At 47.4% G+C, this 22,261-nt stretch overlaps 1 protein-coding gene across 3 annotated transcripts in view; it reads left to right on the forward strand.

Moving 5' to 3' along the window:
- GALNT14 (polypeptide N-acetylgalactosaminyltransferase 14) overlaps positions 1-22,261 on the forward strand; it is a 202,867-nt gene that overhangs the window by 100,859 nt on the left and 79,747 nt on the right. Inside the window, exon 1 of one of the 3 annotated variants that reach the window (XM_019667299.1) lies at positions 1,216-1,292. The exons of the other annotated variants lie outside the window; for them this stretch is intronic. Coding sequence (XP_019522844.1) covers positions 1,284-1,292 — 9 coding nt within the window. The 5' untranslated portion in view covers positions 1,216-1,283. Of the gene's footprint in view, positions 1-1,215; positions 1,293-22,261 lie in introns of those variants that run through there. 3 annotated transcript variants of the gene reach the window in all.

Consider the following 22,261-nt stretch of genomic DNA (forward strand, 5'->3'; position numbering starts at 1 on the left):
TATATATATATATATGGTCAAGGGATGTGGAGTACAGTGTGGGGAATAGAGTCAATGGAATGGTAATAGATATGTATGATATCGAGGGTGGGGGGGGCAGTGGATTGGGGAAAGGGGTTGTCACTTTGTGAGGGGTGAAAAGTATAACTATTGAGTTGTTTTGTACACCTGAAACTAATTTAAAAAAAATGAAATGGCCCACCATGATTGCACAGTAGAAATGTTAAGAGCTGGAAGACACCTTGGAGATTAGCCAGGTCTGCAGGGAAACTCAAGGCCAGAGATCAGGAAAGGCTGGTCCATGACCACCTGACACATGAGTGGTAGAGGCAGGACCAGAATCATTATAATTCTTGGGGCAGCCCCCCTTCTGATAAGTGATATGCACTTAGGAATCTTAGAGGAGCCTTAGGAATCTTAGAAGCAAACGTCTCCATGTAGCAGCCAAGCGTCATCCCATTCTAGGCCTTGTTCATCTCTGAGCCAGGGCAGGCAGCCACTTAAACTATCCCAGGCCACACTCCAGTGTCTGTCTGGGGAGAGAAGACAAGATACTCTGCATCCAATTAAAAGCAACAGGAGTGTGTTTGGGAGACAGAAAGTAATTCTTCTTGGAAGCCAGCCAGGGCATCCTCATACCAAGATTAAGGGTAATAACAACAGCCATAATAGTGGGAAGAGAAAAGCTTCTACATGGCCTCAGGGACCTGGCAAAGTAATAAGAGGAGAAGGGGAAATCAAGATGGACACTCTGACCTTTGCAAGCTTCCTACAGAAAAGCCAGTGGCCTAGCCCCTTTCTGGAGAGAAATGACCTCCTGGAAGCGCCAGACAGCCACCTGGGTCTCCAGCTGGCTCTGCGCACTCAGCACATCTGAGGACAAGCTCACTGTGATGCTTCATGATATGTGTCAGCTGGGGGAGGCTATGAGGCCCAGTTGCTTGGTCAGCAGCAGTCTAGATGTTGCTGTGAAGGTATACTTTAAACATGGGATAAATATTTAAATCAGTAGCCTTTAGTAAAGATTAACATTTAATCAGTAGACTTTGCGTCCAGCAGATTATGCTTCATAATGTGGATGGACCTCGTCCCATCAGTTGAAGGCCTTCAGAGCAAAGAGTGAGGTTTCCCAAAGAAGAAGGAATTTTTCTCAAGACTGCAACATCAGTTCTTGCTGGAGCCAATTCCTTAAAATCAGTGAAGCTCATGCTCTCTCCTGTTGGTTCTATTTCTCTGGAAAACCCTGACTACTACACTCAGCATCTCCTCTCCACTTCTCTTCCATGTTACAGGTACCTTCAGCCTCATCCCCAGCCAGGTTAGAGCCCTCCGAGCTGGCCTCAGCTCTGCTGCCGTCTTCCTTTCTTTCCTCCACCCATGTCCATTTCTCACTACTGTAGTACTTTACTCCAGACAAAATGAAAATTTTTACCATTCCTTCAAACATACCTTGTTTTTTTTTCCCCCTCCATACATTTGTTTGGTCAGACTCTTAGGACACTTTCTCCTGTGTCTCACTCTGTTGAAATTGTATCTATTCTTCAAGGCCTGTCTCAAATATACCCCTTTCCCCTCCCAACCAGTAGCATTCCCACAGGACCCTTCCTGGAAGTGGTCCCTCTTGACCATCTGTGACCTTCGCTTGGGCGCGCCAGAGCACTTAACGTCAGTGCCAACTTCTTCACTAAGCCGACTGAGTGCATGGGGAGGGCAACCGCATAGAAGGGCCTCCCATGGGTGGGGCGTGAGAGAAGGAATTCAGCTTTCATGAACTTACCCAGAATTCTGGTATTAGAAAAGCGACAAAGAGCCTCTGTCCATTTTAATATAGTGCTTGCAAATCTTGTGCTTGAATGTGGCGTATTGTTTTTATTTAGAATTGTATATAGCCGGGGGGCACCACAATTCCTTGTTCTTAGATTCCAAAGATCCCTAAAGATCCTTACCTGGCCTTCCTTCCTAAGGAGGCCATAGCACCTTGAGCAGACATTGTACCCCAGCAGTCTTGGGACCCCTGCAGCACCTCCTTAGCTCCTAAATGCACATGTGCTAAGTAGTTATATGAGGCCCTGTGTGGGATGGTATTCTGATGTTGATGAAGGTAAGGTGTTGATAAGAAGTGTCCTTATTCTAGAATTTGGAGGAGAGAGGAACTGCAGGGCTGAGTATGGGGTCAAGATACGGTTAATACTCAGCCCAAGGCGGGGCTGACCTTAAGCCAGGTATTGTGATGGGCCCAGCCTCCCACCATCCCCCGCTGAGGGACTGCACGGCCATATTTTGGGTATGGCAGTGTTCTTATTAAAAAAGGAGGCAGGTTTTGACTAGACTGCTTATTGATATTTCTCCTGGGAAAATCAAGTACCACTGTCCCTTTTCTCTCCTTTCTGACCCACAACCCCACTCATACATATATTCGCGAAACTCACGCAGGGTCTCTGAAAATATTCCAGCCCATGAAGAGTGGGATGTAAAGATACATATTAGAACCATAGAGAAAGCAAGACTTTCTCTTCTGTCTAATTACTTATTGATACATCTGCCTTAGAGGCCTTCACTGCACACACAGCGTTCTCTCATTTTCATTAATTATGACAACAACCCTGTACAGTTGATATTACATCCCCATTTTATAGGTGAGAAAAACTGACGTCTGGAGAAGCAAATTCTATCCAACGCCACACAACTAGGACAGGACAGAGCACATTTAATCTCAAGTCTCCTGACTTCCAGGCTCCAGTTTTAATACTCTTTCTACTATGCCAGGGTTGGCAAATGTCTCCTCTAAAAGGCCAGGTAGTAAATATTTTAGACTTTGCGGCTGTATGGTCTCAGCTCTGCTGTCATAGTGAGAAAGCAGCCGCAGTGTGTAAATGAGTGGATGTGACTCTTTCCATAAAACTTTATCAGAGCGGGTGGCTGAGTGGATTTGGCCCACAGGGTGAGAGACAGACCCCAGACATTCTTTAAAGCCACCTCTTAATGTGATGCCCTTTTGTGACCACAGTTTCACATGGCCTTCGTAATGCCCCTTCCTCACCTGCAACCTGGCCCATTTGTGCAGCCCCTGCTGGCTTCTCCAGCTCTTGCATGAATGTCTATTGGCTCCAGGATGGCATATTTGCTCCTGCCTTCCCTCCAGGCTCATCGGCAGGTGATTAAGAGCCTAGTTATATGTTTCTGACAGCAATGGCTGGCAGAAGGGACCGCATGGCTGAGATAAGCGAGTGTGTGCTGAGAAGGGGACTGGCCACATGGGATGTGGGTTTCATTCCTGGAGAGGAGTAATAAGCACGTAATTGGCTTTTCAGAAATGTGCAAGCTGCTGCCAATCCTGTTTCTCCTGCACACCGTGCTCTTCGGAGTGGCTGAGCCTGGCTTACCCAGAGGGGGGATGAGCCAGATGAATTCTGGATCAGCAGGTGGCAACCACCTTGTCCCAAATGATCACTAAAAGCTGTATGATGTTTGGGAGCCAGGAGGCAGATTAGGACAAGATGGGTAGGCTGTTCCCACCAGCAGCATACTTCCCCACCTGGAACGGGCAGGAGAAATGGGCCCAGGAGGGCCGGTCCTAGACTCAGCATGACCGGTGAGGAGTAGAGAATTAAGTAGCTTCTTCAGGGTACCAGGAGCCTTGGGTCTAGAGATGAGACCATCCGTAGGCGATCCCTGAGACCACCTTGAACTCCAAGCCTACTCCTAGCTTTGTGCTGCCCAGAGAGGGCTCTCTGACCGTCTTTGAAGGGAGAGACCAGGAGCTGCTGGAGTTCCCCTATTTCTTTCTAGGCCTTTTTGTTCTCTGGGCGTCATTGACCTACATGAAGGTATTAAAAACTGTAGCCATATTTTTGATAGAAGAGATATTAGAAAACCAGCTTTCCCTTTAGATTCACTTTAGATTCAAGCCCCTTTTAATGAACACAATTAAACTGTACGGTTTTATAGATGGAGTCTATTTGCATGTCCTAGGTAATGAGCCAACACTGCTTTGCTGTGTTATAGTAGCAAAACATGTCTGTCTAACATGTATGTTCCCAAATTCCTGATCAACGAGCACTTGTCTGTTCCGCAGAGATGCTGTTCATAGGGTACACCTATTGCCCCTACTCTATACAATTCTATTTTTAAATGGTGGCACAGTAATAAACTCTTAAATTTGTAGAGGGCTCTTAGGTTGTCAAGGCACTTTTACATGCATCTTTTTACTTAATTCCCACAATGGTCCCATGACCGAGGCAGGCCAAGTATCATGATTCCCAGAGAGGCAAATGAAATCTCCATGCTTGATCTTTTAGGTCACACGGGGAGTAAGTGTGGAGATGGAACTAGATTCCAGCACTCTTTCCTCTGCTCCAAGCTGCCAGCTCACAAAGGTCTGGGCTGTAGGCTGAAGCCCAAGTGCCAGCCTCTGGAAAGGGAGCAATAGATACTTAACCTCTGTGAGAAACCCTTGCACCCTCTGGGACTGGCCTGTCATAACCCTCATGACCTTTCCTTGTCAAGTGCAGGCTTCTGATGCAGCACTGGATTGTGTGTTTATGGTGGCGCGCTCCCGTGGCCTGCCGCCCAGCCCAGACCCTGCAGGGCACAGACAGAGTCTCAGTGAGTGGTCATTAAATGAGTGAATGAACAAGTGACCCTGCAACCGTCACAAATGACAGTGTGATGGCCAGTTGAGTTAGGTGTCAGACACTAGACTCTGCAGTTTCAGAGGGAGGGGTTCTTTATGAATGAAAATTAAAGTAAAACCCACTCAAAATGAAATCTGATGTCAACAAATTCTCAACCCAAGTCAGATTCTAAATTAAGACTACACTCTTTGGTATTGACTTTGAATTACAGCTGAAGGTTCAAGCGAGGGCATAACAGCGTCCACCCTTTCTGAGAGGGTTCTGGCCCTTGGGCTTCCATCCTTCGCACCGTGGCTGGAGGCACCTGGGGTAGTGATTCAGGACACCTGTATTTGAAGCCTCACTGCCTTTTACCAGCCTGTGGCCTTGGGGACATGACTTAATCTTTCCTTCCTCATGGAGTTGTTCTGAAGATCATATGAGATGATGCTCAATAAAGCACTAAGCCTAGTACTGCAGATGCTGACACCAGCCCCCATCACACTGCCATTCACTCATTTAATGACCACTCACTCAGAATCTGCACTGCAGGGCCTGGGCTGGGCAGGAGGCCGCCGGGATACACCACACAACCACAGGGCCTGCAGGCCACAGTGAGAGGCCACGAGGTCATGAGGGCTCCGTGCTGAGTAAGGTTCTGAGTTTTATTGTCACCATCCCTGATGTGATGCTCTTATATCCCAAAGAACCTGCGCATATTCCTTACTATTCACTCTGTCCATCCCCAGAAGCCCTCACTGTGGTGGATGTCATCTGCCTCAAATACGTTATAAAAAAAAAAGTCCACCTTCTAGCCTCTTTAGCAAGAGTGAACAATATGTGTAGTTATTCTTTTAAAGTCCTTCAAAGACACTCCCCCATGCCTGAGACGGGTGGCCTCCTTTCCACTAGCAGAGGCAGGCCCAGAGGCCTTGCGTCCCTACTTGAGTTAAATCCACGAGCTGCTGGTCTCCCCGTCTTGCCTCTTGCTCCCCAAGGCTTTCTTCCTGTCACACTTCTCCAGGCCCCCTTTCTGCTCAGGAAAATTGCGTCTCTTGGCACTGAGAAGCAGCTGAGTGGTTGGCCCTGACCTCAGGAAATGAGTGGAGTGCGGCCTCCAAGGCCGAAGGCCTGCGGGGGGATAATTCTACCCTTGTCGCTATAACTGCACATACCCTTATTACTCACGCAGACGTCTCAGCCTTGTTTAACAACATAGTAAACCATTAGTCTCCATGCCAGTGGGTTCACTTAGTTCACAGTGGCAATAGCTGATCATTAAATCCCCCTTTCCCTGCTTAATCTCTTTTAAATTGGTTGCCTTTTCATTTCATCGCGTGCCCTCTTTCTCACCCATTCCATTGTGCCCCGTGCTGCAGCGCTGACGTGCTCCTCGCTGAGAGGAGCTGGCTGCCTGGGTCTTCCCCGGGTGGTCTCTATGGACGGCAAGCTCACAGGAGCAGAAGCCAGACAAGTCCTCTCCCTGCAGAGTGGGCCCCTCGAGGGGCCGTGAAAAGCGTGTTTGGCTTGGTTCCCTTCTCACTCACCTCTGAATCAGTGCCTGCAGCAGAAGATTGCAGCCTTTAAACCCTTTCTGTCCAAGAACCTGGGTCTCTTGTAGGTAAAAAGTAAAATCTTGAGTTTTTTCAGCAGGAAATTGAAGTATTTATAGAAATGGATAGTGTATTATGTGTATTACTTATGGTAAGCTCAAATGTCCTTAGGGTTGTAATAGAGTTAGAATTCATATTGCTAGGAACTGTCTGAAGTGCTCGCGGTTGGCAGGGGAAAAGGAGATGGGAGGTGGGTGCTGGGGGTCCAGTGTCACTCCAGCAGGTCTTATGGGTTGTGGGAGGATAAGTTCCAGCTTGCAAGGTACCAGGGGTCAGGTTATCCCTGCAGAGGGCCATGGGGATGGAGCGAGATGCGAGCCTTTCTAAAAATGTGGAGGCAGAATTGACATGTGAAAAACAGAAATGGCATTAACAGAATGACCATGGGGCCAGATAGCCTGGAGTTCAAATTAGAATCCGCTACAGCTAGCTGTCAACAAGAGCTAAGAGTCAGCTGCCTCGGACCTGCACCGGGCACCCCAAATTCTACTCCTGATAGGAGGACTGCAGAAAGAACTCTGCCTTATAAAAGGGTTCACAAAACAGCATAAAAACCACCTCTGCCGTTCTATACAATCAGGAGGCTCAAGTTTGAAAAGAAATAGGACTTTTGTGTAGTCTCAAAGATTTTTATTAATTCCAAAGGGAAAAAATGATAGCTTTACAACAGAGAAAACTAAAAGGCACCACCTTAGCCAAATGATCAAGGTTAACACCACAGGAATAAGACATTTCAATATCATGTAACCCCTGAAATGATGCACTGAAGGACTCAATATCACTTTTAGAGCATTCTTGCCAAAAGCATATCACCTCAGTCTGAACAGAAGAAAACATCAGACAAACCCAACTGAGAAACAGTCTACAAAATAACTTACTAGATCTCTTTGAAGTGTGAAGGTCATGAAAAACAAGGCAAGACGGAGAAGCTGTCACAGATTGGAAGAGACTAAGGAACATGACAGCCGCATGGAATCCCAAAGGAGACAAAGGACATTAATGGAAAAACTGGTAAAGTTTTAGACTGTAGTCTAGTTACTGTAATGGTAGGTCTGTAGTTTAGGGTTACATAACAAGGTTACATATGCCATCTGAGGCAGAGAACTCTTCACCACGGCATGTTCCTGGGTCCTGGGAGTAACAATACACTCACATGTGCACACACACACACACACACACACACACACACACACACACACAACCTGAAATAGCAAGTGAAAGAAGAGCATTAAAAAAAAAAATCTAACCATGGGACATCCAGCAACGATGTAGCCAGAGCGACTCAAAATGAACTGAATAGGGTCAGACCTACTAAGTCCTAAGGTTGAGTAGGCCTGGGAGCAAGGCATCATAAAACGGAACGTCCAGAATTGAGCTGGTGTAGGTCCAGAGGGCACAAGAAGGCTGTGCAAACAAGAGGTCCAGACCCTTCCTCCAGCTCAGCACTTACAATGATTGCAGCATGGCCCCCCTCTCACCAAGTCTGATCCAGCCACTGCCACAGCCACATGCCAACCTGCCAACAACAGAGACCAGTACTGCGCCCAATATAGTACCATCCACTGAAAAGACCAACCGGCCATTGAGTGATGGTGGATTACACTGGACCTTTCCATAATGGAAAAGGCAGCGATTCATCCTTCCCAGATGAAGATATTCCAGGTATGTGTTCACGTTTCTAGACCACAGAGCCTCAGCTAGTGCCACCCTTTGAGGGCTCACAGAAGGTCTGACCTCTCAGCAGGAGACTCTGCGTAACACCATCTTGTACCAAGGGACCCATGTGTCAAAGCAGGGAAAGCAGTGGGCACAAGACTACAGACCCACTGGCCCTAAAACATACTATGCCATCCAGAAACCACCAGCCTATTAGAGCGCTGCTGAGGCACCAGCATGGAGACGATGCCCTGAGAGGACAGGACACCATTATCACAGCGTGCTGGGCTCTGTGCTAGGAGCATAATACTCATCACTCGCTGTGTCCTCCTAGCAACCCTACAATGTGAATAAACAGTGACTGTTTCATGGATGAGCAAAGGCCTCAAAGCTAGCTGTAGCGGATTCTAATTTGAACTCCAGGCTATCTGGCCCCATGGTCATTCTGTTAATGCCATTTCTGTTTTTCACATGTCAATTCTGCCTCCACATTTTTAGAAAGGCTCGCATCTCGCTCCATCCCCATGGCCCTCTGCAGGGATAACCTGACCCCTGGTACCTTGCAAGCTGGAACTTATCCTCCCACAACCCATAAGACCTGCTGGAGTGACACTGGACCCCCAGCACCCACCTCCCATCTCCTTTTCCCCTGCCAACCACGAGCACTTCAGACAGGTCCTAGCAATATGAATTCTAACTTTATTAGAACCCTAAGGACATTTGAGCTTACCATAAGTAATACACATAATACACTATCCATTTCTATAAATATTTCAATTTCCTGCTGAGAAAACTCAAGATTTTACTTTTTACCTACAAGAGACCCAGGTTCTTGGACAGAAAGGGTTTAAAGGCTGGAATCTTCTGCTGCAGGCACTGATTCAGAGGTGAGTGAGAAGGGAACCAAGCCAAACAAGCTTTTCACAGCACCTCGAGGGGCCCACTCTGCAGGGAGAGGACTTGTTTGGCTTCTGCTCCTGTGAGCTTGCCGTCCACAGAGACCACCCGGGGAAGACCCAGGCAGCCAGCTCCTCTCAGCGAGGAGCATGTCAGCGCTACAGCACGGGGCACAATGGAATGGGTGAGAAAAAGGGCACGCGATGAAATAAAAAGGCAACCAATTTAAAAGAGATTAATTGTGGCCAGAAAGACTTCAAGTTGGGGATGCATACAGCTTAAAACTCTGCTCTCTACGTGGGAGACCCAGAGAACTGACACCCTCTTATTTCAATGGTGAGTCAATAGACACAGCAAGGTTAAGAGGAATGAGTGGATGCCAGGCCTCGAACTCGGGCTTCCTGACCTAAGTGTGCTATGTTCCCCATGGTTCTCAGTCCCTCCAGGCTGGTCCTACAGAGATCCCCAAGGCCATCAGGAGGAGGTGCCCACTGACAGGCAGGCTGGAGCCATGCCACCTGTCGCCCTACTCCTCACATCAGGGGAAGCAAGGCTCCCCGTTCAGTCTTCAGCTTCTGTACCCCAGTCCTGAGGAATGGGGGCTGCTGTCTGCCTGGCTGGAAACTGGGGGCCCCACACTTCTCTGCAGGGAAGGCTACTCCCTGCTCTGACTCGGAGCGCTGGGACAGGGACCCTGTGAGAGCCCAGAGTCTTCCATGCACTGTCTGGACCCTGAGCTGTGGTTGTTTCTCTTGCCTGTCTTTTCAGGGGGTAAGCAGCTGAGGTGCTCATATTCATCCTCATTTTCATCCTCATCTTTGGTCCCCATCACCTCTAACAAACAGTGACTATGTGCAGTTTTTTAGCATATGATACTTTCATTTAATCCTTAAACCCTGTGACGTAGACATGATTCTCCCCATTTTACAGGTGGGGGAACTGCTATAGGCTCAAATAGGTTAAGTAGCTTCCTCTAAATCACACGAACAGTAAGTTTTCTGACCATTCCCGTAGCTGTTTAGTTTGATTCCATAATTAAATAGATTCAGTGCTCTACTGGTTCTTATGCTTCATGCCTAGGTTTTCATTTTGAACCGTCTCTTCATTGGCTGGATGTTCTCTAGTAGATTCTTCCAAATGGGCTCATAAATGCTATAATCCCTGAGTTCTCCCATGACGAGAATGTCAGCCTCTCACCTTTCACACTTGAACAACAGCCCAGCAAGTTGAGAAGCTCTGGGTCACACTTGGAGTTAGCCTCTGGGTATTTCCTCCTCGTCATCATCTGGCCATGCGTGTTGCTATGGGGAAGTTTGAGGTCAGCAAATGTTTTCTCCTTTGTAGGTGAATTGGTAGTTCTGCCTGGATGCTGGATGAGTTCTGTCTTGCGTTTCCAAGTTCAATACCTAAACCCCGAAATATCTTTGTGTCAGTTGTTCTGTATTAGTTTTTCATGGAACGCAGCATGCTTTTTTGATGTGCAGATTTAATTCTTCATTTCAGTAGTTTTTTTAAACACAAAAAAGGTGAATACCCTTTTGTGTGTTCCACCTGTGTCTCTGCCCCAGGTTCACCATTTTTCTGATGTTGGGTCACCTTTGCTGTTACTATATGTTTTTTCTCTCCTCCAGTTGCTTTAAGAACGTAAGGCTTTCTCCTCATCAGTCACAGTGACTCAGCCGAGGACCCACTGCTATGGGTGGCAGACCAGGGCTGGAACTCTTTAGTTGGTGTTACTAACTGGATTTTCTCCTGTGTCGGATCTGCATCTTGGAGTATCTATCTACATTTACTTATTGGTTCTGCAAAAGTGTTTTGTGGTTCTCAATTTTATAATCCTGTATATCATTTCTTTGCTTTACCTTCTCATCTTTTAGCTCTTATTTTATTAAATTCATGTTCTTAAGTTGTTCTATAACATGAAGCACATTTGGGTAATTTCCTCCTGTTCTTTAGTTTGTTTTCTTCTTGACTGAGGCTTTTGTTGTGTGTGTGTGTGTGTACAGTGGTATTTTTAATTATTTTTTTCATGCTCTGCTCCATTACTTTGGCATGTTTTTATTTTTTTTCCCCCAGGTGATGTGTTTGCATCATTGCCATGAAGTGTTTTTATACCTTGCCTGACCTACTGACCCTGATTTAGGGGGAGTCAGCTCTTGACTCCTTTCCCTGCGTGTCTGAGCCTGTTCATTTCCTTCACAAGTCGTAGTTAAAGGGCTGAGAGTTCTGTGTTCTGTCTACTTTCCTGCAGCCTGAGAGCCTTAGCCAGGATAAGGGTGGAAAAAGAGAGCTGGTCTGAGGCTGCCTGCGAGTGGTCCTTCCTTAGGACACCCAGTCTCTCTGTATTACATGCAGGGAGTCAGAGAAAAAAACCCATATTCCTACCTCTAAGGCATAAGCAATTTCGGGAAGAAGGCCCAATAAATGAGTAATTATAGTAAGTGCATGACATAAGAAGAGGGGACACTTAGATGGCAGGGAACAGATTTGCTCAACTTCTAGTGCTGGTGGTGGCAGTTTAATGTAAGGATACCAGTGTGTGGGGACCGGGATTAAGCTAGATGAGGCTAGAAGTCCAGCAAAGGAACTTGGCCTTTATTCTGTTGGTGGGATCCAACTGTACTTTAGAAAAGTCACTCTAACAGCAGTGTGAAAAAACAAAATGTGGATCTAAAGACTTAAATCCTGGCACTATATCTGCTGTTCTCTGCAAAGGGGCCAAGGAAATATCTTTTGTGTGCTCAGAGCTGGGGCACCAAGGAATAGAGAGTTTCCTGAAACAGGGTGACACCCCCATTCTTCTTCATCCCTGCCCTATTTCAAACACCCTCAGCCTCTGGGCAGCAGCTGAAGAACACCCAGCTTTTCCTCCAGTACTGTTCCCTCCGGGACCTCTGGAGATATTTTCAGGAGCCACTCTGATGGCAGCCGGGGCTGGGGACTATACAACTGGATAATATATTGCAAGGTTGTTGTCTTTTTTCAGCATAGCACAGAGCAGGGACCAATTATGGGGTCACTCTGCACAGCATGCTTCATTACTGTGCTCAGTGCAGGAGGGACAGAGGCTGTTAGAGCTGGGGAACCAGCTTCGGCCCCCTAAAGGGTAGCTGGGAGGGGAGGAAGGACATCATGGATCTCCTCCCTGTTGGACAGGTGTGCCTATGTGAAACCACCTTTTCAGAGAGTCACCCACTCCTCTATACTGGACTTGACAGCCAGGTACCTCCTGGGGCTCCAGGGTGGCACTGGGTCCTTGATACTGTAAGCAGAAATTTGCATCTATTTCAACAAGGAGATTTCTCTGGGGAAACGGGCCATGGCTTCCATCACATTGAAAAGGGGGCCATGTATTCTCAAAATCATTAAGAATGCCTGCTCAATCTAACCCCTATATTTGATCGGTGGGGAAACTAACTACATACCCAACAAGCAAAAGTGATTTACCCAGGCATACAAGGTGGAGGCAGAGGCAGATGTAAAAGCCAGATCTCCTGTCTGCTTCTAGAGCTCCTCACTACCTCACTGGTGGACACACAGTGTTGTCTTCCTTTCACTAACAAATAAACTTATAGCTACTGGTTATTGAGTGCTTAGCATTTACATGGCATAGTGCTCAGTGCATTACTTATATTAGTCCATTAGTTCATAAAACAGTATTATGATTTTATAGGATAGGCAGCTGTGGCACTCTCAGTTGAGAGGGAGAGGTTAAATCACTTGTCCAAGGTCACAGAGACAGTAACTGAAGGAGACAGGTGGCAAATTCAGCTCTTTGGGCATCCAGTATCCCTTCCTCCCTCCCTTTTGGACTCCTATCTCAGTCTGCTCTAGGCTTCAGTCAAGACTTGTCTCCTCCTGAAGCATTCTCTGACCCGCTCAGCCCTTGCCAGCCTTGTCTTCCCTGGGTAGATGGGGCCATTGCAAGTCCTTCGTCGGCAGATGGTCTTGGTTCAGTTCCCAGTCCTGCCCTTTCCTTGATGGCTGCCTTGCTTCTCCCCTAGCCTCTGCTTAGATATGACATTGAAATAGTCATATCCAAATCTCCTTGACTGGTGGATGGCTACGTTCTCGCTGTGTCCTCGCATGGCCTTTTCTCTATGCCAGGACACCCCTGCTGTCTCCACCTCTTTTTATAAGGACACCAGTCATATGGGATTAGGGCTCTACCCTGGTGGCCTCACTTTAACTTAATCACCTCTTTAAGGGTCCTATCTCCAAACACAGTCACATAGATTGGGGCCCACCCATATGACCTCATTTAATTGTAAGGACTTCTTTGAAGGCCCTATCTTTAAATACAGTTAATTTTGAGGTACTGGAGACTTCGACAGATGAATCTTGGGGAGATACAATTCAGCCCATGGGAAAGAGCTTGTCTTGTTTCATAAGCTGAAGAGAGGTCAGTGTGGCTGGAGCATAATGAACAAAGAAGAAGGGAATGTGAGATGAGGCTGGAGAGTTTGCAGGGTCCGGAAGTCCAGGTGCAGAGTGAGGATGGCATTCTGAGTGGAGTGGGGAGCCACTGCAGGGTTTTTGATCCAGAATGGGCGAGAGAGAGGATCACATGTCGTTTTAAGAAGGTGGCTCTGGGAAATGAATTGTTGGGGCCAAGAGTGATAATGCGGAGTTGGGGCCTGTTACAGTCAGTGTTCCAGAAAGGAATCACAGGTGGTTGGACATGCTTGTACAGATGGGGGTGGGTGGATGGAGACATACATAGCAGGTAGAATCAACAGGACGTGCTGAGGGTTACATATGTGTGTGGGATCTGGGTGAAGATGTGGGAGAGAGAAAGGCGTGTCAAAGATGACTCTCAGATTCCTGGTTGAGTGACTGCATGGATGGTGGTGCCATTTCCTCACATGGGAAAAGCGGGAGGAGGGGCCATTGTGAGGGGAAGATGACGAGTGCCATCTGGAACCTACTCAGGGTGAGATGCTTGAAGTGGGCACGTCATGTAGGAGTGAGTTGAATATAGATGTGAAGCACAGAAAAGAGACCCAGGCTAGAGAGATACATTGGGAATTATCCACCTCTAGAAGGTTTTGAAGACACAGGGATGGAGGACGCCACCTGTGATGAGCATGTCATGAGGAGAGAGGAAGGACCAGGGTTAAATCCCGGAGCAATTCCAACATTTAGAAGCCAGGGAGGAGGATAAGCCAGCTAGCAGATGGAGAAGGGGCCAAAGTGTGTGGGAAAGCACAACAGAGAGGACCCCTAGAAGCTAAGATGCAAGAACATTTGAAGGGGCTTCCCCCAGTGGGCAAATGAGCCAAATTGTAGCTCAGTGATAGGCATCTAGTAGGTGCCCATTAATTTGGGATCCTTTTCATTGCCAGTTTCTCCTTCTGAATTTGTCCTCTTATTTTTGAGAATGGCCTTTTCCCTCAGGTTATAGTAAGAGTTCAAGGAATAATGAATAAATGAATGCACACAGGCATAAAATGAATGAAGAAGTTCATGACAAGCGCTGCTGTTATAGGCAGGCCTCCAAGGTGGGTGTAACTACCCTTACCTCTCCTTTTGTAGCTCCGGGAATTGATTTTGTCCAAGGCCTAGACTGCGTGCAAGTTTCCTGGACACCGACGGCTACTGTATAGCAGAGGGACCTCTGGGGAGCCACTTCTCATGCCTATCAGGCATCCTGGCCTGAGCAGGACCAAGACAGTCCCCTTGACTGCCCATGCAGGAAGCTGCCTTTCTCAGCAGGTCGTCAGAGCCCCTGTTGCCTTTCCTCCCTGAGCAGTGCCGACTGCACTGTAATCACACAATTATGATGCCATTAAAATGTCACATTTGGAGAAATCCATATAAACAAAACATTAATAACCGCTTGAAAATTGTAGTCTTTTACCACTAATGGCCTACTTTCTCTACACATCGCACCTTCCTGCCCCTCCCACCCAGCTCCCGTCTGCCCGCCCCCCCCCACACACACACACACACTCAGCTGCCTCTTTCCCCAGTCTCACTTTCAGAGGCAGACCAGAAGGTACAGTTGCCTGGAAAGCCTTGATGTTTAATGTGCTGGGAGAGGCTATTTGATGGGGCCAAAGACATCCAGGCCAGAGAGAGCCCAGCACTGAGCCACTTAGCGGAGGAGATGAGAGGATGCTACTCTCAGGCAGATCTAAGGTCCTGATGATGGCAGGGCCCTCAGAGGGAACCTGGTCCTGGGGAAATTGAAGACAGAGGATGGCGTTGAGGAAGCTGAGGGGCAGATTCCTGCCATTGGCTTTAACTCCCTCCTTTTGGGAAGAGATTGAACTTGAGATGCAGTGGTCATTCCCATCACATACCACATTGCAGGAAGATAATGTCCTGCCCAGGGGATCTCTGCTGCTGTGAGCCCCGGGTGAGGGTGTAGGTGGGCAGAGAGGCATGGGGCAGTAGGGCTTTGGATGGTTTTCACCTCACCCCCAGCATAGTGCTCTGGAAAAATTCAGATACTGAATTTCCTTCTAATTTGAATGCACTAAGGAAATGGAGTCCTTAAAGGAATCTTGTAGTGAGGGCTCCTGTGAAGTAAAACATAAACCGAAACAGCTCTGGCAAAGTGATTCATCTCTTCCCAGTGTATCTGAATTGCAAATCTGGATTCCCTTGTAGTCCCAGCTGTGATGAAAGTGAGAGCGCGCCTAGTTCTGAAGAAGCTGAAGAAGCAAAGAGAAGGCCACCGTGGGTGAAAAGAAGTTGGATTTCCGTGTAGGAGACGTTTGAAATACCACTCTGGCACCCTGTAACAATTTAGGATTAACCTGCAGAGGGGATCATGTCACAGGTGCTTAATGAATAGACAAGAATGATTGGTGAGGGCTGGCCGAGTGGCGCGATGGTTAAGAACTGGCTTGGGATGCCAGAGGGCCCCGGTTCGAATCCCACATATGAGGGCCAGTGACACTGCCCTCCACAGCTAAGATGCTGAACAACAGCTCAACCTGGAGCTGGGCTGCCATGAGTTGCCGGCGACGGCGTGGGCTGCAGTCCCTGTGGCAGTGGATTGCAATGGGCTACCGTGCGTGGCCAGCAGCCAGCGTGAGCGGCCAGCAGCCGCAGTGAGCAGCCGTCCAGATGCCGGCGACTGATCTGCCTCGCCTGGGAAGAGCGCAATGATGGTGCCAACTTGGGCCAGTGAAGCAACGTCCTCCACAACTAGATTGAAGAACAAAACGACAGCAACATGCCTGTTCCCCTTTCCCCAGTTCCCCAGCACTGTTCCCATCCCCCCAATTCCCCAATAAAAATCTTTAAAAAAAAAAAAGAATGATTGGTGACAAGCACATCATTTGGGGAGCAATTATTGGTGGTTCCTAAAGTGGGGGCAACGCCCCTGTAGGTCTTGTTTACAGAGCAAGTGCATTATAAACCCTTTTTTTATAATTCATGCAAGACCCCCTGGGATGGGTTCCTGCAGTGTTGTAAAGATGGTCAGTATCTAGGACAAGCTCAGAAGGATTGCTCCCCATTTTTCGGCTCACTGCCATCATCACTTGCTGTGTTGCCTGAAGCATTGAATTAGCCCTTGCCAGAGGAGGGTGTCCCACCCCCACCCAGATGCAGCAGGCATGGCATCCAGGAGCTCTGGGTCTGCTTTTGACATGAAAAGAGCCCCTTTCATTAAAAGCCAGTCATTGGCCCCCGTGGAGTCCTGTGAGATAAAGTCATTTCAAAGTCATTCGCTCCCACCCACACCTACACATTCAGCAACTGACCTAGTTTTGACGGAGCTGGAGGGTATGTGGATGTCACCTTATTTACTAAGCAGATAGAAAATGCGCTGAGCTCTGGGCCCTCACTGCACAGTGTCTGGGGAGATCTCGCCTGTACCTCAGAGGCGTTAGAGAGAGGAGGACAAATTCTCCTCAGCTGAGAGCTCGAGGCTTATTACTAATGTCACCTTTGGGGAATGAATGACAGGGCTCAGGGGACCCTGGACTCTGAAACTCTCTTTATAGCCAGAGTACAGTTTAGCACCACTCGGTATGTGGATTAGGGAAGGTGTTTCCAGGATGATTTTAACAGAAAGTGTATGATTGAGCTGCCCGGTGCCTCCTCCCCCCTCCTTCCTTTTCTAGGCAGATGCTGGGTTTGGAAACCTCATTCCACCCATACCCCTCTGCCATTGCAGGTCCTAGTTAAGGATGTGATGGAGCCCACCTGTCTGGCTTTAGCCAGCATCCTCACTTACTGGTTGTGTGACCTTGGCCAAGTCCATTTAGCTCCACAAACCTCAGTTTTTTCCTTCAGTAAAATAGGGTTCATAATAGCACATACTAGCATCTGCTTCAGGTTTGTTCACAGTATTCAATGAATGACTTTTTTAGGACAGAGCCTGGCACTCAGTAAACACTGCGTGATTGTGTCCAGTGCAAGGATTCATCTCCTTTTCAAATCGGCCCTTTCCCTTGGCTTCCCACAGCCATCTCCATCTTGGGTTCTCCACAGTCCTCTTTACCTGAGAAGAACCTAGAGGGAGATTTGGGCAAGCTGCAAACCTTGTCAGACACATTCCTTGTGATCTTAGCTGCAGAAATGGCCACCCCAGCCTTGAAGCCAAGCCCGAGACATGGACTTCTCCCTCTGGGGCTGATGTCAAGGTGGAGGAGAGGGGACAGCGTTCAAGCAGGGAGCCCTGACATCCAGGCTCCTTAGCCAGAGGGGAGACTTAGAATCTCAAGCAGGTTCAGGCTTCTGACCTCATTTCTAAGATCCCCCAGTCTCTCTCCAGAATCACCCTGACAGCATCTGGCCCCTCCTCCACATGCAAAAAAGAAGGTCAGCACAGGGGCCACACGAAGCTCGATCTCTAGCCTTCTAAGCTGGTGATAACCTTATGCGTTACACTTCTTAAAGTCGTTTTCTTGTATCATTTGCATGGCACTGTGCTCAAACCCATGTTTGAGATGGAGCTTTTGGATCAAAAAGCCCTGGCGAGTGCCAGGAAACATCGGCGTTGATAATGACCGATGGCTTTCATCGCAGCCAGACAGTGAGGTGATGCAGCCAGTCGCCCGTAGATGCTGTCAGAGACCCCATTTCTGCCCCCGGGAAGGAAGAAGCTAAACATAAATTGGCTAACTGTAAATTGCATTTTCTCTCCATTAGCATTTAGTCCCCAAAAGAAATAATGGTAACCACAGCAATGTTGACGGTAATAATATGTTATGCATGCGTTATGCTTTGCCAAGCAATTTTTCATGTCTTATCCCATTTCTGAGCTCTAATTCTGTAAAATTGTGTGTGTGTGTGTGTGTGGGGGTAAAGATTAGTGTTGTCCTCGGGACGGAGGAAGAAACTGACCACAAGAGGTTGAAAGGATATACAGAGCAGAGCCCGGCTCGGGACCAGCTTTCCTGACTCCCATTCTCTTACGGCATCTGTAGAAAGGTTAAGAAGAATTACAGGATCACCCTCGTGTTGCAGTTTTCCTTCTGTGCCTATCTCCACCTTCCCATACAAAAACACTCTTGTGGCTGCATTTCTTCCAGGTGAAATTGGGCTGAAATGTACAAGGGACTCCTTGAAGGAGGAAAAAAGTCACAAAAGCATAACATTTAGTTATGAGCACTTTCCCTTTGATTTCATTTTTCTTGCTTTCCCCTTTTCCTCTTATTCCCTGACTATCCCTGGGGTCACAATTTGGTGGCCTGCAAGCCAAATGTGGCCTATGGGCCTATTTTGTCTCAACCAAAGGGAGCTTTAAAGCAGTGGAACTAGGCAGCGGTACTTGCTTACACTTCAGTTTTCAGTGACCCTGAAGGCATGTTCATTTGTGACCCCTGCTAAACAGGGGTCAGTAGAGCCCCTTGAAAATTGCTTGCCTCCATCGCTATTTTGTAAAGTTAAAGAGCTTTCTGATGATACCTAAAGATATTTCCCTGCTTTATACAGCCAAAGGAAGAGAGAAGAGGCTGACTTTTGCAGGGAGACTGCTTCTGTCACTTAGAAATCCAAATCTTAGTTTTAGTGGGGATTTTTTGTTTTTCCTCCTTCTAGAAGTGGCTTCCAGTGGGGCGAGCCTCTAACTACAAGGTATCATATATGTCCTGCTGGAGGCTACTCTGGCCAAGTTGTTGGACCACTGCAGGAGGAGATGGCCTCCCCTTCTCTTGAGACCCTGCCCTGGGAGATGCCACAGCATCAACCTTGCAGACCTGCCCTCAGCCCGATGAGGTGACTCTGCACCCAAGATGGCTCAGCTGCCCACACCGTTGACAGGGCATTTCAGTGTCCATCTCTGTCTGGCTGGAGGCCTCCCTTCCGGATCCTACTTCTGGTTCTTTTCTTCCTAAGTCCAGCCCTCTCTTCGGGCTCTCCCAGGCACTGGTTCCAGCTCTCAGTGCACGTTGTCCTCCAGTGTCACCCTCCTGGGTATAAGCAAACACACCCTCCTGTGCTACCATGCAGACCACCAAGTCCTCTTTCTCCCGAACCCCCTTTGGGTACCTGGCTCCCTCCTTCCTTGACCTCTTGCAGTCTGGGTCCCAGAGCTGGGAAGGACAGAGGCTGCTCATGGTCCATTGATCAGCTCCATTGTGTGAACACAGAGATGGAAGAGGGTGCAGAAATAAATGGTGTGGGCGAGGCCCGTTCTCTCTCAGTCTTTATGCCCACCAGCAACTGGGAAGTGTTTTTCAAGCAAGCAATAAGCGAGTTGAGATGCCTGTCTCCATAAAGGAGCTCTGGGGTTAGCCCCTGGTGGTGGAATTTAGAGGGTGTTGTGTAAGAAGGGAGCAGACACATCAGCATTAGTGCTCATGTACCCTGGCACGTGCAGGGCAGTCAGCTGTCTTCCCCAGGCCCGCTGACTTACACTTCCCTGGCACCTTCCTCTCATGCTAATTAGTAAGCAAATTAATCTCCATATAGGGTCCAAATGGTGTGAGTTTATTTCTATTCCAGAAACAAAAGCTAGGCTTCCGTCCATTCTGTTAATCACATTATATTTCACAGTTGGAGTTTTCAGGCAATTATAATTATCACAACTTTTCTTCTTCCAGAAAGCTTGACGTGTCCCCCAAAGCTGTGTTTGTGTGTGGTGTGCAACTGGGATATAGGTGGTGAGTGTGTACATCGGAGCCGTGGTGGGGAGGAGACAGCAAGGCAGTGTTGGCTCTTGCTGCCAGGGACTAGACGAGACTGAAACCAGATGGAGAAAGGAGCCAGCATCCTAGAGAGCTCTAGATGGGGCATTCAGGTGGTCAGACCTTTCAGGGACTCACAGAAACCACAGCCGGCTGCTCCCAGAAGGGAGACCCATTTTCTAGGCACCTGGCTTTTGAGAGGAGGGGTGAGAAGGAAAGTGGGGAAAAGAGACAAAGGAGGTCAAATAGAAGAGTAAACTGAGCCCTGCAGATTATATGCTACCTCATTTGATCTGAGAAATAGCCCTTTTCTCCTCTATTATATGTCCATTCCACCTATCAAACTCTTTAGGGAGTGGCTTTCATATAATTAATACTAACCATTAAACTACAGCATTGAAGGAGCAATTGCCTAATTCTGAGGAAAATTTAAATTTATTAGCAGCACCCGAGATAAAACGAATACTAAAGAGAAGGAGAGAAAACCCTGCAGAAGATAAATAGAAAGCCAAGTGGGATATTGACTTGATCCTTCTCCAGTGCAGAGTAATTTGGCTTCTAAAGTGAGTTAGATCATAATAAATTAAATTTAGATTTCTGCACATCAGTTAAATAACTCCCAAGACAGAATTGCATTGAGAGGAAGAGGTGATAATACATGGTGGAAATATGAAAATGAAGATCTTATCTAATAATCCATAATTGATGTGCTGTCCCCAGACGAGGGGGTAGGATTTTCCAGCCCTTTCCTTTGTCATGAGCTCAGGTGAGTGAAGGGCTGGCTTGCCCCTTCTTCTTTGAGTTTGTCTTGTGCACTGGGGGAGTCTGTTACCAGCGGTCATTCCTTTCCCAGACCACTCAACCCAGGGAGGACTTAGAGAGTAATGTAAGTGTGATGAGGAATATGTGGTCCTCTTCACCCTTTTCACTGGCCCTGGGAAAAATAAGGTCACTCCCCAGTTTGGGTGGACAATAGAACAGTACAGGGATGAGCAGATCTTTCTATATTCTTATGACTGCCCAGCAGGGGAAAAAGTGGCCCTGTGGATGAGTGAACCATCTGGTGATGTGGAAGAAACACAGGCTCTGAAGGCAAAAATCCTAGGTCAGAGCCTCAGGCGAACTCACTCTCTATGTGGTCTCCAGCAAGCTCTTTGGCTTCCTAGAGCCTCAGTTTTCTTAATTGTGAAATGGGAACAATATCACTGGCATGCCTCCTTCATGAGGATAATACAAATGAAACATCCCAGTGAAGTGCTCTGCAGATATCACATGTTTCCACTTGGCTAGTTTGGTATTGACTTTCAATCGCTCTTAGACTTTTTTTTGTTTATAAAAGTCATTCTTGGTTTGTTTTTTTTATTAAAGTTTATTGGGGTGACAATTGTTAGCATAGTTACATGGACTTAAGGTGTACAGCTCTGTAAGACATCATCTATATATCACCTTGTGTGCTCACCACCCAGAGTCAGTTCTCCTTCCATCACCATGTATTTCATCCCCTTTACCCTCTTCTACCACTCCCTCTCCCCCTTACCCCCTGGTAACCACTGAACTATTGTCTGTGTCTATGAGTTTTGTTTCTTCACTTGTCTTCCTTGTTCTTTTGTTGTTTTCAGTTTTATATACCACATGTCAGTGAAATCATACGGTTCTTGACTTTTTCTATCTGACTTATTTCGCTTAGCATTATAATCTCAAGATCCATCCATGTTGTCGCAAATGGCACGATATCATCTTTTCTTATGGCAGAATAGTATTCACTTGGTCTTTTTCAAAGAACTTTTGTTCTTGGCTAATTTTCTACCCCATGTTTTAACCATTTTATCTATAGTTATGCTTTATTGGTGTCTGTAATTCCTGTATCTGAAGTCCTTGGAGTATCTAAATCTGTTTCCACTAACTCTCCCTTCTAGTGACTTATTTCCTTGTGTGCCTGACAGGTTTTTTTTTTTTTCCATCTTTTGGTGAGCTTTGCAGGAATCCTGAGGGCCTAAGTTAGAGATGCTTTCCTTTAGCTAGGCTTTACATTCACGTCTGCTGGGAGCCCTGGATACAGTTGTTCTGGGACCATTGTGTCCCCTTCTTGGCCTTATTTATGGAAGACTCAGGTTCAGTTTCTCCACCTTTCTCAATGGCCTTTCTCCTCAGGGCAGCCTCATGTATCTTACCATTCAACTATTCCAGCTCTGGTTTCAGCACCCTGTATTTTCCCCTGGCTTCACCCCTCCTCTCACGTTGAAGATTTTCCATCTAGAAAACCCAGACATGCATTCACAAGACACGTTTGTTGTCATTTATGCAGAATCTAGGTGTAGTTTAGCACGAGTTCCCTGGAGTATCTGGTCTGCCCTGGTCTGGTGTTGGAAGCAGAAGCCCCCCCCCCCCCCCC

This window comes from Hipposideros armiger, unplaced genomic scaffold (assembly GCF_001890085.2).
Source record: "Hipposideros armiger isolate ML-2016 unplaced genomic scaffold, ASM189008v1 scaffold_493, whole genome shotgun sequence".
In the NCBI taxonomy this organism is placed as follows: Eukaryota; Metazoa; Chordata; class Mammalia; order Chiroptera; family Hipposideridae; genus Hipposideros; species Hipposideros armiger.